The 17001-nt window shown below is 40.6% G+C and overlaps 4 protein-coding genes across 4 annotated transcripts; 2 read left to right on the forward strand and 2 right to left on the reverse strand.

The window, feature by feature from the left end:
- Positions 1–1257: 1257 nt before the first annotated feature.
- Positions 1258–4381, forward strand: LOC110845141 (ubiquitin carboxyl-terminal hydrolase nonstop). The gene is made up of 8 exons (XM_022091504.2): positions 1258–1580; positions 1665–1807; positions 1886–2018; positions 2094–2491; positions 2754–2989; positions 3113–3347; positions 3421–3578; positions 3677–4381. The coding sequence occupies exons 1-8, from the start codon at positions 1565–1567 to the stop codon at positions 3927–3929; spliced, it is 1572 nt and encodes a 523-aa protein (XP_021947196.1). The 5' UTR covers positions 1258–1564; the 3' UTR covers positions 3930–4381.
- Positions 4382–4475: 94 nt separating this feature from the next.
- Positions 4476–5488, reverse strand: LOC110845143 (RNA-binding protein pno1). The gene is made up of 2 exons (XM_022091506.2): positions 5341–5488; positions 4476–5257 (listed from the first exon to the last, which is right to left on the reverse strand). Exon 2 carries the CDS (start codon positions 5233–5235, stop codon positions 4558–4560), a length of 678 nt encoding a protein of 225 aa, XP_021947198.1. The 5' UTR covers positions 5236–5257; positions 5341–5488; the 3' UTR covers positions 4476–4557.
- Positions 5489–5667: 179 nt separating this feature from the next.
- On the reverse strand, positions 5668–13103 carry LOC110845140 (GRB10-interacting GYF protein 2). Its single transcript, XM_022091502.2, has 19 exons — positions 12968–13103; positions 12298–12623; positions 12013–12222; positions 11081–11579; positions 10792–11007; positions 10409–10701; positions 10113–10309; positions 9519–10038; positions 8837–9221; positions 8619–8774; positions 8375–8499; positions 8079–8304; positions 7888–7965; positions 7547–7810; positions 7277–7444; positions 7061–7183; positions 6371–6981; positions 6107–6278; positions 5668–6004 (listed from the first exon to the last, which is right to left on the reverse strand). The coding sequence occupies exons 3-19, from the start codon at positions 12024–12026 to the stop codon at positions 5861–5863; spliced, it is 4191 nt and encodes a 1396-aa protein (XP_021947194.1). The 5' UTR covers positions 12027–12222; positions 12298–12623; positions 12968–13103; the 3' UTR covers positions 5668–5860.
- A 309-nt stretch (positions 13104–13412) lies between these two features.
- On the forward strand, positions 13413–15085 carry LOC110845142 (probable tRNA pseudouridine synthase 1). The gene is made up of 7 exons (XM_022091505.2): positions 13413–13570; positions 13652–13729; positions 13799–13873; positions 13945–14082; positions 14146–14266; positions 14335–14480; positions 14600–15085. Exons 1-7 carry the CDS (start codon positions 13531–13533, stop codon positions 14773–14775), a joined length of 774 nt encoding a protein of 257 aa, XP_021947197.1. The 5' UTR covers positions 13413–13530; the 3' UTR covers positions 14776–15085.
- The last annotated feature ends 1916 nt before the right edge of the window (positions 15086–17001 follow it).

The raw sequence follows: 17001 nt of genomic DNA on the forward strand, positions 1-17001 counted from the left end.
GTGGTGGTGGGTGTAGAAAAGGAGGTGGAGGTGGGCGTGGTGGTGGTCTGGTATCTCTCATCTTGTGACATTTAGTGACATTTATGCCATGATAACGTTGTAGTCCAATTAGCGAGGAGCTTTCTCTTCGGGGAAAGTAAGCATGTGCCCAGTTTTTTATGGGGCACATGATATTATCTTTTCATTTGGCTCGTGAATAAATATGCGTGTTGGACTTTCTCCGGATTTGGCTTCATTTCGTGGCGATGGTTTTTCAACCGGAATGCAGGAGAAAGTCCAAGTGAAAGCTGCAGCAGGAGAGAGCATTATGCATTTTACGTGCCGATTCGGATAGGGTGAAATTATGTATCTACCCGGTTGCCCCTTTTGGCTTGAGGAGGAAGAAGAAGGGGACTGTATGCAGTGGGTGGGTGGGTGTGAGCCTCTTTCGGATTCCGACACGTTATCATCGTACAGGGCAGAGAGAAAAAGTTCAACCCGAAACCCGGGTATTCTGCATGGTTTCTACTCGCCCGCTCCTCTCGGGCAGCAGAGATAGATAACCGATCAAACTGCTGCACACCCCATTTCCGGTAACGACCACATAGACGACGACGATGTATGTATGCCGGTCGCATTAACCGGGTTCAGTTGGAAGATAAACTGCAAGATTTTAAGATATTTGTAATTACCTCAGGGCTAATTTTTGCATATTTTTTTGCATATATTCACAATTATCAAAGATTTGCCAAGAATGTCGCAAACTTGGAAGTTATGCTTCATTATGCTAAAATCATGTAAGACACACCAGTCAAGAGGAAAAATGAGACTATGTTTTGTTCAGTTGTGTTCTCTGTATACGGAGGCAATCTGAGACTACCGGAAGAACAACCCAAAATATATGCATGTCTGCACTAATCCTAAATACCCCTTTAACTTGAAAATAACCGAGGTCAAACCCTACCCAGGTCAAATTCAGTCCCCCAATCTGACCTGCCTTGTAACTCCACAGTCTCAATTTGCCTCTTCACCTTCACAGGCCCACGGAATGGTTTCATCGAACCTGAGTCGGTTATTAGTTGAGTTGGAACTTGTCCTGGCGCTGGCTTGCCTAAGGGGACGTGCTGTAAGTATGTACACATTTGTGGGAAAATGGTATCCTTCAAGGATGACCTTTATGAACGACCTTGACATGTCTGGATGACCCGGAGTGAACATAATCCGATGACACCATTAATGAAGGGCCCCAAGGCAGCTGACTCGGGTTTTGCTTTGCTTTGCATTCCCTGTAGAATCATCCCGTATTAAAAAAGAAACACGTTTGTTGCATAATCTTTTTGAACCGCAAGTTGAACTTTTAACTATAAAAAACTCTATTTAATTAACTACCACGTAATTCACCCGCATTCCGACCCGCCCGTGACCTCGCAGTATCAAACTAATTAAATATTTAACTCTCCAGTTAAATAAAAAAAACTCTCAGTCTGCAAACTAAATATATTGTACACTTTTGAGTCTAAATTTGGATTTCGAAACTTGTAACTTTTGAAATTTTACACGCATTAAAAACAAAACCGGAGTCAAGATGATGAACGAATTTGGTAAAATATAAAAAAGAAACACTTAATTATTTTTAATTGTGGGTAATTATTTTAACTATGTGTAAAATTAATTTTCTTCCGCAGATGGCAAACGTACCGCAAAGATGCTCAAGAAGACGACCTGCGAGCATCTCGAGACTCTAAAGAGGGCCGGCGGCGTAAAAAATTACGCCAAGATTCACGCCAACCTGGTCACCTGTGTCGTCGAGGGGTCGAGAGAGTTAAAGGCAATTAACTAACCTATTTATGCTTCTTATTAATAAGTTGTGATGGATAAAAAAATAATAATGACATATTTTCTCCAGGCCCGGCTCTCGAGGTGTTTCACGTGTCGAAAAGTCGACGGGTTTCTGCACAGTTGCATGCACTGCATTTTCTTCGGTTGTTTGAAGAGGGGTCATTTACGCAACCATTACAAAGAGACTGGACACCCGATCGGTGCGTAAATTATTAATTTTGTCCAAAATTTACACTGTTTTTTCCTTAATGTGATAACTTGTTATTTTTATTTAGCTTGTGACCTGACTTATGGAACTATATACTGCTTCAAGTGCACCGACTTTCTCTATGACCGCGACTTTGAAGCTATCGCGGTCGCGAACGAACACAAGTCCGACTATACGTTGTGGATGCCATGCTCGTCTCGTTTGGGGGGTTTACCTCTCGCCGAATTTTTCCTCCGCTGGGGAACCCCCAACCGATTTTGCGTCGGGCCACGGTCTACGTTCGGCCTTCGTGGTCTTGTCAACCTGGGTCACACCTGTTTCATGAACTGCATCATTCAAACCCTCATCCACACCCCGTTGCTGAGAGACTTCTTCATGACGGAGAGGATTATTTGTTCGCAAAAACACGATCAGAAGATGTTAAAGCCGTGCATCATCACGCAACTCTTTGACCTTTTCCAAGAGGTGGGCAATAATTTTATAGGAAACATGCATGATATTGTTTTTTATACTTGTTTGATTTATTTGGCTGATTGTGAGTTTGTGCAAACTTGTGGTAAAATATGTAAAACCATCATACGAATAATTCCACGATGCAGTGATGAGTCGTATGATGGTTCTATATGAACGACACTTTAGATTTAATGCGACCAACTACTGGAGAAAGTTTGATGTGAATCCGATCAATATTTTTAATACTATATGTATTTTCTCTCTGAATTTTCAGTTCTACAACGGTTCCAGAAACGCCGTCAGTCTACACAGTTTGCTCCACAAGATTTGGGGGAACGCTGCCCATCTAGCCGGATACGAGCAACAGGACGCACACGAGTTCTTCATCGCAATGCTGGAAGCGCTTCACCTCCATTTCGCCGTCCCTAATTCCACCCACGCGTGCAAGTGTGTTATCGATGTCATATTTCTGGGAAGACTGCAATCCTCGGTGACATGTATGGTTTGTGGGTATGTAATGAAAACTATGGTTATTAAGCCTGTAACAATCAAAGTTCAGTATGATAATCATGTGATTTTGCTTAGTTTGTACATAAAATGGGTTTAAATTACTAAAATATTACGTTTTTTTAGCCACAAATCCATCACGGTTGACCCCTTCTGGGACATTTCGCTCGACATTGTGGGAGGGTCGAATTCCGATCCGAAGCACGCAATCGGGCTGGATGAGTGCTTGATGCGCTACACGCGTGAAGAGCACCTCGGCTCGGGGGGCTTGATTAGGTGCAAAGACTGCGATCGGAACCAGGAGTCGACGAAACAGCTCAAGTTTAAAGTGTTGCCGATAATATTGTGCCTCCATCTTAAAGTGGGTTAAAATTAATAGTTATTTACCTTCTTTGTCACTACTTAACTAAGCAGCTAAATTATTTTACATGTAGCGTTTCGAGCATTCCACAAATTACAAGAAGATCGATAATATCGTCCGATTTCCGGAAAGGTTAGACCTCTCACCATTTACATCCATTACCGAAGACAAGAAGAAGGGTATCGGTATGATGGACTATTTACAAGGACAAACGAAAACGACAGATAACAGGTAACTTATCAAGGCCCTTATCATCCTCATCATCTCAGTAAAGTGCCAGAACAGGCCTTAAAATGAATAGCAATGAACACTTACTTATTTGTACGCAGTCGTTACTCCCTTTACGCTGTGGTCAATCACATCGGCTCATTCGAAGGAGGTCACTATTATGCATACATTCGACACACGCGGGACACTTGGTACAAATGTGACGACCACATGATAACGAAAGCTTCACGGGAAGAAGTTCTCGCCTCTCCCGGCTATCTCCTCTTCTACCACAAGGAAGCTCTTCTGTACGAAGAAAGTCGGCACCACCGCTACCATGGCGGTGGTGATCAAGCATCCACTTCCTCCTCATAATTAATCTCGTCCTCTCTCAACTTGTAGGGGAACATAAACCTTTATTCAGAAACTATGTAGAACAAAAATCGCGAATTTCCGAATCCAAACCCAACGTAAAAAATGGGGGAGTGACCTTTCGGCTGCAGAATTAAGTACGAGACTGATGATCCGATTAGTGATACTGTATTATTATTTTATCTCGCAACACTGTTAAATTATAATTGGAATGTTACGTAAACTACGCTGAGGATATGAACTGAAATGGTTAACTAGTTAACTTTTGATTCGTTTTTCTCAAATAATTTATTCATATTTATGGAAATGAAAAAGTTTGCAAATATCTATTCGATCTAGTGCTCGCTATGTTTTTAAATGGAAACGTATACCTTTCATCGCCACTGGAATACATTATTTATGAAAAATCATGTTTCTCTTTTTGAAATAAAGTAACCAAGCGTTTCTAAAAAGTATATCCTGTTTTTTTATGATTTAGTCGCAATTACGAAAATCATGAAGTTTATGGCACCATTAATGATGATGATAAGTAATGTGATACATTCATAATTATAGTTTTTAAACGACTTGAAAAGCATCGAAAAATTTTATTACTTTTTTAACATAACGTAAACATCGTATAATCAACCAACTAGAACCGTTCTGACGCTCGAGAAGCCATATTTCTCAAAGATCCGTACACTTTGGAGGGTGGCGTTCCCAAAATTAAACTACAAATCGCCCTCTTCGCCATTGCAATGTTTTGATACGTTCCTAAAATGTGGACTTTCGAGTCTGCCAAAACAATCCGTGTCTTTGTCGAGTTTTCAATAGTGAACTTGGTCCTTCCTCCTTTTCCTGCCAAACGACCAATCGCTCTCGAGAGATGATCCCCCTTCAACGGTTTGACATCCTGGACTTCAAACGTGTCAATGAACAAATCCTCCAGTCGGACGAGGGCGAGAGCATCGTTGACTTCAAACCCGTAGATGAATGCTTTCACAAAGTCTTCCGCCTTTTGTAGAAAGCCTAAACTTTCTTCTGCACTTGCATCTTCAGCCGCACGAATTTCCACGTTTCTTGTTTTCACGTTAAATCGTACCTGTAACCCTAGATGCTCCACGATCGGGGTGAATATTTTGAGCCAATTTTGCTTCAAGGGGGTCAGTCTGTGAGAGGGGACGGAGACTTTACGAATTTCTGCCTTTTGTATCTTTGCCGCTGGGGGAGCAGAAGTTGTGTCGAGATCCATGGGTGTGGTGGACGAGTTACCTCCTTGGGGACGCTTCTTCCCCCTCCGGGCGACTACTTCGGATCGGTCAACCTCCATGTTCTACAAATTATAGTTGAACCTGTGACAAAAGAAAAAAATAGATTTAAAGTTTGAACATTAAAATTCATTTCTAAAATTCAAACCAAAATAAACTAAACTCACCAAAATTTACTCTTCGTTTTCCTTTTTGAATAAGCTGGACTTATCTTCTTGGATAAACGCAAAGGTTTAACTAAAATTTAAAGTTAGTTAAGAAGACTTACTTTACTCGAGGAGAAAAGGACTGAGCACATGCCGAGTGGTCAAAACTCCCGGGAGCAAGAACACTCAATTTACCCCAACTCAAAATTCACCGTTTACTTTTCCATGAAAAATGCAAAAAATTATGGTGATAAAAATGTCTCAACTTTATTTCGCTCGTGGAATGAACACAATTTCAAGTATGTATTAAGTAATGAATCCACATAAAATTTTGTACAAGCCAACGAGTAGAAAAAATATGTATCATATTAAATATGTATGTATTATCTCAACTGTAACCTTAATAATACATAAGAGCATGTCGTGAAAGGTACAAAAAGTCGATTAGAGATCTTTTGGTTAGTGGTGACTCGGTGTGTTCCGTTTGACGAGAATTTGTTGCGGTTTTATCTTGATTGTTTAATTTCTTGGGTTTTAGCATCTAATGTTCAATGAGTTTATTGTTGATCATTTCGCGCAATTCTGGAGCTTCAATTTCCACATTTCGGATGTAGGTAAACAGCCAGGATGCCTCCCGAATCCGAATGAACTGGACGAGAAAGACGACCACCTCCAGGTAAATATCCTGCGATAAAATACTTAGTATTTAGTAAAATTACGAAATTTCTTTACTTAATTGGAATTTTAATAATAAGTAAGGTTTTCAATGAGAATATGAGGAACAAACCTGGACGTCGATCACTTGAGTGAGAAGCAGAGATTTCAAAAAGACGCAGAGTAGACGGACCAAGCGGTTTTGTGCATACTTTTCGGTAGGTTGGATGCCTTCACACGCCTTAATGCAGTTGGAGACGTACTTGTACACAAACTCTTTTGGAAGTTGCAGATTGCTGGTCAGGCTACAAAAAGTCAAAATCAGTTAAATTAACTTGCCAACTTTACATTATATTCTACATAATTTTATAGCATATTAAAAATTTGAGTTACTTACACATTCACTACTTCCATCGAGTGAACAGACATTTCCATTTCGATCAAGGCATTAAAATACTCATCAACTTTAAGGTCGTTAAGGATTATCAGTCTTTGTAAAATTTCAATGGCTACTGCGGGATTGTACTCAACCAAGTCGTGGAGATTGCGTGGTCTGATGATTTTATGGTTTGTCAGGCGACAGGCACTTCGGACATAGTCTATAATTTCTTTTCGCTGAGAAATGTTCAGCGCCTCCTTAAAAGCTTGTTTTATTAACGAATTGAATTTTTGAGCTTGTTCTTCTTGTGAGCTTTTCTTTTGATTTGCTTGCTCCTTTTCTTGTCCAATTGCTTCTTCTTGTTGAATTTCTAACAGGCTTTTCGACCCACTGCTGCAACTACTACTGATACTGCTACTATCAGCGTCATCACTTGCCATATTTTGAGAGGGAGTACGTTGGACGGTAGCATTATTCCAGGAAAATTGGGCTTGTCGTTCCAGCTTCAATTCACGTTCTTGCTCTTGACGAAGTTTAACTTCACGTTCAGCTGCGACCTGTCCCTTACGCTCATTCTCCAGTCTTTGTTCCTCAAGCTTTTGCTGTTCTTCGGCTAATCTAGTTTGCTCCTGAAATAAAACAGATTTCAAATTAATACTTAAAATAGACCAACGTGTATAAATATGGCAACCAAGCATTGTAACCCACATCTCTAAGCTGACGTTGCTGTTCCAACTGTTGTCTCTGGCGGTCTTTGAGACGTTGAAATTCTGCTTCCTCTTGTTGTTTCCGCATTATTTCTTGTTGCTGCTTCTGGAGTAAATACTGTTCCTACAAATTTACCACACAATTTAATACTTTCCTTGTTGACCAATGAATACGTTCCAAAATCAAACAAAATCGTTCGTTATATGTTGGTTATACCTCGCGAATTTTCCGTTGCTTCTCTTCTTCCATTCGTTGCTGTTCTTCAAGGCGTTTACGCTCATGTTCTATTCTTCTCTTATCTTCTAAATGTTTACGTTCTTCCTCCTCGAGCCTTTTGCGCTCCACTTCCTCCTCCGCTTTTCGGCGACGTAATTCTTCCTCTTGCTGCAATTGTGGGAATACAAATCAATCTCAACAATCCATCCAACAACAATCCAACAAACAATTAATTTTTAATAAGCTAATATTATTATTTTGAATTCTTACCAATTTCGCCATTTGTTCCCTATACTCCCACGGGGTCTGGGTTGGCTGAGCAGCACCCCATTGGTTTTGGACTTGAGGCGTCTGTTGTTGTTGCTGAACTGAAGAATTGCCAGTCTGTCCCCATGGGCTTATCACATCAGGAGGCTTACTGGGTGTGGAGCTAATCTTGTGCTGAGTATTTGCCATAGATGTTAACTGTTGAACTAAAGACTGAATAGGATCATTGACCACAGCTGAGGACGATTTATTAGAGGCGACATCCATCTGTACAACAACCAGCATAATTACTGTCATTTTCATTAAACTGATTATTATGTACAGGAAAGATTTAAATGACATACAATTGGGGTGCTTTGTGAATTCCCCATCAAGTCTGAAAAATTATTTTGACTTTGTAATGTTTCATTGCCAACAAAGACCTATTAATAAAAACAAAGAGGTGAATTTATTGCATCATTATACTTTCGATGTATTACTAACTATAACATAATCCCAAGTAATATAATCAATCAATCCTTCGTATTTTCTATACCTCCGCTTGATACGATGCATACAATTGATCTCCATCCACCCCTCCTTGAGATCTAGCCATGTACTTTAGTAATTTAGTTTGCATTTTTTGGAGGGCATGGGACGAGTTAGAAGTTGACCGAGTTTGCTGCGGGGCAACAACTGGAGGAATACTTGAGCTCTGTGGTTGATGCCAGCTAGGATCCTGTTGCTCCTTACGAATGGCACCACCCCCACCGTGGTTGAGGCTATCAAGACAACAAAAAATAAGTAAGCATGCGAACAATATACATATGAATAATTATATCAGCTTCTCACTTCATCATATACTGTTGCTGTTCCCTCATCAGGTTTTGCTGTTGCAAAAGGGCCTGTTGCCTTTGTTGGTGAAGTTGAGCTTGAATTTGACTACTGTGGTCTAAGGCACTGGATGCATTGGGGTCCTAGACGAGCAGAAACATCCGTAATTATTATTACCATAATTTTACGACTATTTATTATATCATTAATTTTAGTAATATTTTAATCAAATATTAAAGACTTAAAGGTAAATGAATGGTACCTGAATTGGGGGTGGTGGCGGGGAAGAATCGGCAACAGCGAATGGATTTCTTCCATATACTTTGCCCATTTCCAACAACGTGATAAAAATCTTATCACATTCTCTTCGAAGTTGGAGTGAGCCTGAGAAGTAGCCTTGAGAACACCACAAACCCATCTAAACAAAGAACAAGAAAGCGAATTAGCGGACTCGCATCAGTCGTAAACTGTGGTTATTACCTCATGTGTGCTAAAGGGCCCTTGAACACTGCCTTGAGGATCACGATAAAACCAAACTTCCATCGATCCTGAGGGGGAGCTGGCTGGTTGATGGACAGTCACATTGGTTGTTGTATTTTGTGATGGAATATTCTGTGAAGGGTGATGTCCTCCCCTTCCAGGACCAGATCGGGACAGATCATTATGGGACGACTGCTGCTGTTGCTGCTTGTTTCCACCGCCACCACCGCTGGATGACAAAGTTTCCTCTACTGACAGACTGGCAAGTAGTTGTTGCTGTTGTTGCGACATGGCGTTGTTGCCACTCGGTCCGCAAAGTCGCCGGGATGCGAGAGTGTCTTCTTCAATCAGTTTCGAAACCAGGTTCATTGCTTCTTCAGTCATGCTAGAATAAAAAGAAGAGTTTAGTTCTAAAGTTCTGAAGTTTGATTAATTAATTGGATTGGAATAAAATAAAACTATATATATATAAGAAATGTACTGTAAAGAGCATCTAGTTGGAGAATGGTATTGATTTTTGCAAGAAAATGAATTCATGACTAACGAGCAGTGGACAATTTTCACACAAAAATTTGGAATGGAAGAAATAGTTTTTAGAAAAAAACTCACCAAAAGGTCGCTCAAGTAAACGTGCTGTAACAGTTTGCTCAAGTTGTCATATAAACATAACGGTCGCACTCACCTTCTATAGAACTCATCTTCACTGGTGAGAGAGGCCGTATCTAACTCGTTGATATTGGAGGAAGCTCCGAGTTCGCCTCCGTGAAAACCATGACCAGATGCGGCCGGTTCAACCAGAGACTGAGCATGCAGTAATTGTGATCTCGAGTCGTAGGAGAACGCCGGCATTTGGTGCTGCACCGTTTGAACACGTTGAATGTGATGTGATTCGGACGACGATAGGCCAATAAGGTGTCCGCTACGATCATGGGATTCCGACTCTAGTAACTGCTTCTGAATGTTTATAATACTATTCTTGGATCCCTGATGGTGATATTGTTGTTGTTGTTGCTGCTGCTGCTGTTGATGGAAGGAGTTGTACAGGGTCAGGAAAGGGTCACGGTCTCGACTCGTTCTGTTATTGGATAAGGACGACGAGTATTCGTCATGGTCGTCTCCGGCGTTGTTTTCTGCTTCTTCTTTCACCGAGGCAGGGATCACAGGTTTGACAGATTCGGTTCTATCTTGCACCCTCTTTTGTACTAAAAACGTAATGAGTTATTTATAAAACTGGTGCCGCATACTTTAATTATAGAATCAAAATACTTCATCATACCTCTGTCAGAATGAGATCCTAAGTGCTCAGATTCACCTCTGGATTTCAACAAACTATTACCACTATTGCTATCGCCACTGTTTTCTCCTCCTTTTCTATTGTCTGTCTCTCTACTACTTTTACTACTGCGATCCTCTCCGTGAAATGCGCCGCTTGAATCGAACGTGCCGCTTTCCTCCGAAGGATTGTCTCGCGCCCTGCGCACAAGAAACACGTTAATCTAGTTAAATATCTCCCACTACTCCCAGTATTTCTTTGCAACTTGTGGATTCTTATTTTATAACCGTTCAACGTACCATTCAGGTATGTTGTCGTGATTCTCTTCTTCACTCCAGCTGCGATGAAGCCTTCTAGAGTTACTACCCGACCTATATTCGTCCTCCGCCTCGTCTCCCCTACGCCATCTTGGTTTACGCCAACCATCGTCATTCGTCCCCTCTTCCGACACCCGTCGTCCACCAAAGCTTTCTCGACTCCTCCAACTTCCACCCCCACGATTGCTCTCCTCCGGCCCCGCAACACCGGGTGGTCCACCCACACTTCCCACAACCCCATTACGATCTCCCCAAACAGTTCTCTCATGATTACTCTGCACAAGTTTAAAATGCACACAAATTATACCATGGATGGATTTAAGACTCTTCTTCCTTTGTCTATAATCTGTATGAACCATACATACTTGAGGTCTTTCAAAGTTTCTTGGTCTGGAAAAAGAACTACGAGGGTCTTCCTCTTCATGTGATCTCGGACCATATGTCAAATAGCTCCCGCGACCACGACCGCGTCCACGATCGATTCCACCACCCCGACCGCGAGTAGCGTAACCTGGTCCGATCGGATCTGCACCACCAGGGCCTTGTCTAGATGATTCAGGTTGAGGAATATGCCATATTCTCTGCAAGTGGAACAAATTCATTAATTCATAATTCTAAAGTATGAAATTACTATATATATATTCCAATACGAACAATTTCTTCTTCCGATGGTTGTGAGAATGCCAGCGGTGGTTGCATCTTCTTAATGTACAGAGTTCCAAAAGTCTTCAAAAAGTCGGGAGATTCTAAATTCTTATCATAGAGAGCCAACAATTCCTCTCGGCTGTATCGATATTGTGGTTGTTTGAACCGGTTGGGATTTGAAGGTGGGCCCGTTCCTTTGTTGGCATCTCCCCATCCTCGTGGAGACTGGCGGTAGGAGATGGGACGGAAGGACGAGGACGGGGGAGAGGAAAAGGCGACCGCGTAGTTGTGATCCTTGTTGGAAGTAGAATTAAAGCTGGAACGACCACCTACTTCAGGCCCGGGACCCCAAACGGAATATCCGCGCGGAGATGGACCACCGTCATCTGGAGAAGCGCTAGAACTTCCAGTATTTTCCGAAGAAGATAGAGCTCTCAGCCAGTCCGGACCAAACTTTAACGACGCATCCCCAATCTTCGTCTGCATTGGCATTGGTGACATATTGTTACTATAAAATCACAACCAAAAAACATCTTTAGAAAAAATTGCAACAGGATACATTGTGTATTACTGCTTATTATTACTGCATTCCTAAATTGAGCGATAAGAGCTGATGTTTAGTAAACCGCTCATTTTCTTGTTATGATACCCAATAAGAGAATCATTAGAGGGGCTGTTGCCGTATCGAGCAAAGTGTCGTATTTTTAGACAAAGACAGACCCACATGTCCCGACTAAGCAATCAACGAAAGCGAAAGTGGTGGCGAAGCCGCCGCTTAAGACTAACACCACGGATAGACGAAAGTGGTGGTGTGGTGAAACTACTATTTACCTTTCTTACTTCACTGAAGAATGTATTTTTAAACTATTGACTTAATGAATGAGCAAATGAAAATAGATTAATAATTTAGGTGAAAAGATGATTTCAGTCAAGGGTCGTACCTTTTTGTTGACATTTCAGTGTCAGCTCGAAGAACGTTTTCAAAACAAGTTTTATCTCTGAGGCAATGATGACACAGAGATAAATATATCAGCGACGATTTTTTAGCACTAAAACTCCTCCCAAAGAAAACGACAGCGTGTAATCCAGAACTTGATCCGAAGGAAATTAAAGCAAAAGAATTCGGGTAACGGAACTCGAACACAATTGAACTGTATATGAATGAATAAGTGGCAACATTAGAAACTATACCAGCCGTAAAAAAATAAACAATTAATCATTTTTACGTAATAAAGCTGGAAAAATTAAAATTGTCCAAGATCCCGGAGAGAGATGCGTGAAGAACTTGTTGGATTTATTTTTTACGTTATACCCGACGGGACGCGAACAGTTCAGGTCACAGAGAATCACTTGAATAACCACACTAAATACAGTTCACCATCAATCTTTTTGAATAAATATTCCCAGGCGTGTGCTGGAATGACGACGATGACAAGTTTTGACAAAGCTGTGAGTGGAAACGGCAAATTAACAAATAAAAAAGCGATGCGCGATCCACCACCACGAGTCAAAATTCAGTCTTCATTCGGAGACCACTTTGGACAAAAAATACCTGTAAATCAAAGAAATATAGAAATATATTACAAAAAAGTTTAATTCCAACAAAAATTCAGCATTGGCTGTGATATCCAGTTGTGAATGGATTATCCAACGTTTCATCAATTCACAATGAATATTTCGTCAAGCAACGAGGCAAATTTTTAAAATAAATTACAAAATTTCTCTAAAAATCTAATAAAAAAATGACCTAAAAAATCTAAATCTCAATTGTGAACTCAATATTCACTTGTTACTCAAACATTTTTAGCCTACTCATGCTCAGAATTAAAAAAAAAAAACTGAAAAAATTTGATACATCATTCTCGAAGAGACCATTGTTCCAAATAACAGCCTTACCAAAATGGAATCACTAGAAGAGTGACCTCATCTGCTGTGGCTCCCAGCCAACCCGTATCTTAATTTACTTTAACTATACCCCCAAGGACAAAAATTTGCAACGATTTGCACACCAATTTCTCCTTCAACTAGCACGCTCCCTGGTGCGATTTTTATTATTTCAATTGGCCCTGAAAAAAGGTAGCGACGAAAAAAATGAAATATTTTCGTACTTTTAAGGCAATCTGTTGTACGTGTAAAGGTATTATTATTTCGCAAATATTTTGGTGTAGGTTGCAGAAAAATACTCAAACTGACTGACTGACTGCTGCTCCGAGTGAGCAACCAGGTGGCGTAGAGCGGCCTCCGTACATAGCGAGCACTGCCCCTGCCATCGAGCTCGCTCGCGGAAAATCTCACCTTTTTTGGAGAAGAAAATCTTTTCGGGCAAAGTGACAACTCGCGGTTTCTCCTGTTTTTTAGGTTATCTGTGTATCGCTTATCGATCCGGATAAGCTGGACGAAGAAAGTGTGACGTAGACGATTTGACACGCTTTGACATGTGACCTGGTCACCCACCCACTATGGTTGCTGGACGGGATGCTGCCGCTCTGATTCGTAAAGGTGGGTGAGATTGTATTTAATGTTTGTTTACATTTAATTAAGTAATTGTTGACGTGACTTCAACTAATTTATTTTATTTAGGCATCTTTGCCGTTAATAAGCCCGGCACACTCACATCCACCGAGTTACTTAATAATCTAAAAGATATTATTTACGATGGTGAGTTAACAGTTAAACTTAAATTAATTTGATTATTTACGTACTAACCAAACTACTACGGATGATTAGGTTTCGTCGAAAAACCGTCACCTCTCAAACTCGGCCATGGTGGGACGCTCGACCGCAGCGCGGTTGGGGTTTTGGGTAGGAATTTAACACTTGTTATTGTGAACGAGGCGTAAAAAAGTTTACTAATAGTGGTACTTCCTAAATAGTTGTCGGAGTTAATTGGGGGTGCAAAAAGTTACCATTATTATTGCACGGGACAAAGAATTACGTCGTCGTGGGACAATTCGGAATTGCTACGGACACTTATAACGAGACTGGGAGAGTAATTGATGAGCGACCGTATGGTAGATTGTGTGGTTCAAGTAGTTAAATAGGCATGATTTAATGTTTCTTTGCTTGATCGACAGGTCACATCCGGGAAGAAGATATTTCTACCGCTTTAAAACAATTTATCGGCGAAATCGACCAAACTGCGCCGGTTTACTCCGCCCTAAAAGTTGGAGGGAGGAGAATGTCTGATCTCAAGAGGTACGAATTATTTAAAATGTTGGCCACATTTATTATACTGACTGATTGGTAATAATTGTATCTTGCAGGGATGGTTACGACGTCACTGCCAAAGAGAGAAAGGTGCGCTGCTACAGTGCCGAATGTACGGACTATTCACCGCCATTTTTTACCCTGCAGATCAGATGTGGGGGTGGCTTTTATGTGAGGAGTTTGGTCCATGATCTTGGCATAGGTGAGGATATGCATATTTGTAAAATTAGCATGCTTGTATACTAAATTGCATTGCAAACTGGACAAAATTAAAGTTGCTTTGTAGTATATTTCAGTTTCATATTACTTACATTTTTCCAGCTTTAAGCACTTGTGCTCACGTTCGACAACTCCAACGGACTCAACAAGGCCCCTTCACCCTGCAAGAATGCTTGACCGCTCAGGAGTGGAACTTTACGCAAATTATGGATGCTATATTGATGTGTCAGCTAAAATTTAGTCATTTCGAGCAACGATTAAAAAACCAGTCTTCGTGATATTTTCATACATTGTGCTGTACCTTAGTCGAATTAAATCAAAAACTGGACTAATTATTATTAAAAGGCATGAAATTAGTTGTTTTTGAATGAATGTTTAACTTAGGATTAGTTACAGTAACCAAAAATAATGATTGTGAAAGTGAATTCAATTTAAATGATGAAAGATAAGACTGTCCTGGAAAACAGTAGTCAAACCACTTTTCGTTTCGTACTCCTGTGTATATATTAATTTATTTCATATGTGTCTAAAATTCGCGTGATGGTACGTACTTACAGAATTATAAAGGAAAGTCTAAATTACTCGTGACACTTGATCTGTTGTTCATCTCATTGTTCTCACACTGTCACTGTCACAGTTTCCGTTTCACATTATTTTGACCCGGATGCCAACACAATATTTCAATGACGTCTCAATTTATAATGCTGAGTGTGCCATGAAAAACCAGGACATTCCATACCTCAAATTTTTCATTAAGGTGAATTAATCAATGAGATAAAGTCAGGAAAATCACCACATATCATTTTCTCACTTTAAAAACTAAAAATTTCAACCTCACCTTTTCTCGCACACTCAATTTCCCAAAACCAGTTCCAAATTTCTGACCCTTCAATATCAATAAAGTAAACTCCAAAATCGCGTCCACCTTGGCTCATTAGTGGCATCGCCTTTGAATGAAAAGTTCCATTGTTCTCGAACATCTGACATAATTTGCCCCATAAAACCATAAAATTATGTAAGCTCCTCGTCACGATAAGATTGACTGCTCGAACTATGCATGCATGCATCCATTGATACGTAAAACATGTCACTAAATTGTAAATAAATACGTAATGATTTAATATTATCGTGTGTCAAAGGTGACGAAATATCATAAATAATGAACCATGCACTGCACACATTGCACCGTGCATGGTGTGACCTCTCCCACCCATAAATAAGTCTGTCTGTCAAGTGAAGTTAAATGTCTGATGGATGGGACGGGACGACGTGATCCCAATCATAGATTAATAAAAAACAAGACAGAAACAAATCCCGATTTAGTTCCCGAATGTGCAATCTCACCGAAATGTCAACTTGCTTCAAAATGTCACTCAATTCGGAGAGAAAGTCAAGGAAAATCTCACCCGAACAATATGGAATCGTCGTCGTCGTCAGTTTTTATGATGTCTAGTCACACGGAAAAACGGGGGTAAATTGAGTGGAAAAGAGTCACTTGTTCCATTCGGCATAATTTATCGATTCATTCAGCTGCACCCCATTTATAGCGATCGTATAAATTTTTTAGCACGTTTTTACCCACACAATTTCCTAATGGGTTTGCCACCTAGGTACCATTTGTGCTTGCATAAGTGGTCATATTCTTCTTATCAATTTAACCAAATTATCTATATGCATCTGTTATCAATTTGGTACGATACGATTTGCAAAAATGGGACATGTTCCTCATAAAGTTACTGACCCGATGAGAAAATGGCATCATTTTCTACTTCGTCTCATCTCTCTCATTTCTTAACCCAGAAGAATACAACTCTCTCCATCAAGAAAATTGTACATATTCAGAGAACCCCATGCATCAACTCAAAATATGTAAAATACTCAATTTAACAAACATATTTCTATTGTCCCAAAAAACAGGACATCATCATCATCATCACCATAATAATTTTCATTTCCAGAGAACAATACACATCCCACATTAATTCGACCTCGGCCCTCCATACGTACGTACGTACATACACATGAATAATAACGACTCTCATTTTCATGGAAAGTCTTCCTCCTGAATCTCGCCTGGATTGCATTGCGGGCAGGCAGATTATGCGCCACTACGGACGGCATTCTGTGTAAAGTAAAAAGACTGACATTTAAGACGACACGATGACGCACCGCCGGGTGGTGCACGAAGGAAGTTAGAAGACGCCTGATGTGGCGTCACTCCACGTAAAATTGGGACCCATCCTTCCCACACGGCTCCCTGAGTGAAGGACACGGCTGTCACTCGTTCGTATTAGAGAAAGTTTGGATAGTGGTTTGGTTTTAGGAATGGGGTCACGCCACCATGATTGGAATTTGAGGCAGGGCTGCTGCTGCTCCTCCTCGGATACATACATATTAGTCAAACATCATAAAAAATGAGGATCGAAGAAGACACATCTTCTCTTCTCTTGGTTGGGGAAAAATTAATGCGTGCCCTTTCCGAGAAAGGAGAGTTGCCGCAATCC

The sequence above is a fragment of the Folsomia candida genome, unplaced genomic scaffold (assembly GCF_002217175.1).
Source record: "Folsomia candida strain VU population unplaced genomic scaffold, ASM221717v1 Fcan01_Sc002, whole genome shotgun sequence".
NCBI classification, from domain to species: Eukaryota; Metazoa; Arthropoda; class Collembola; order Entomobryomorpha; family Isotomidae; genus Folsomia; species Folsomia candida.

Bases quoted from the DNA above. Each gene is read 5' to 3' on its own strand.
- LOC110845140 (XM_022091502.2), bottom strand. The intron at 7,966-8,078 runs GTATAGAAAATA...TTTTATTAATAG, and splicing joins ATGCATCGTATCAAGCGGAG to GTCTTTGTTGGCAATGAAAC. The intron at 7,811-7,887 runs GTATGTCATTTA...GTTGTTGTACAG, and splicing joins ATTCACAAAGCACCCCAATT to ATGGATGTCGCCTCTAATAA.
- LOC110845141 (XM_022091504.2), top strand. The intron at 2,492-2,753 runs GTGGGCAATAAT...CTGAATTTTCAG, and splicing joins TCTTTGACCTTTTCCAAGAG to TTCTACAACGGTTCCAGAAA. The intron at 2,990-3,112 runs GTATGTAATGAA...ACGTTTTTTTAG, and splicing joins GTGACATGTATGGTTTGTGG to CCACAAATCCATCACGGTTG.
- LOC110845142 (XM_022091505.2), top strand. From the start codon at position 13,531: ATGGTTGCTGGACGGGATGCTGCCGCTCTGATTCGTAAAG. The intron at 13,730-13,798 runs GTGAGTTAACAG...ACGGATGATTAG, and splicing joins AAAAGATATTATTTACGATG to GTTTCGTCGAAAAACCGTCA. The intron at 14,481-14,599 runs GTGAGGATATGC...ACATTTTTCCAG, and splicing joins GGTCCATGATCTTGGCATAG to CTTTAAGCACTTGTGCTCAC.
- LOC110845143 (XM_022091506.2), bottom strand. From the start codon at position 5,235: ATGGAGGTTGACCGATCCGAAGTAGTCGCCCGGAGGGGGAAGAAGCGT.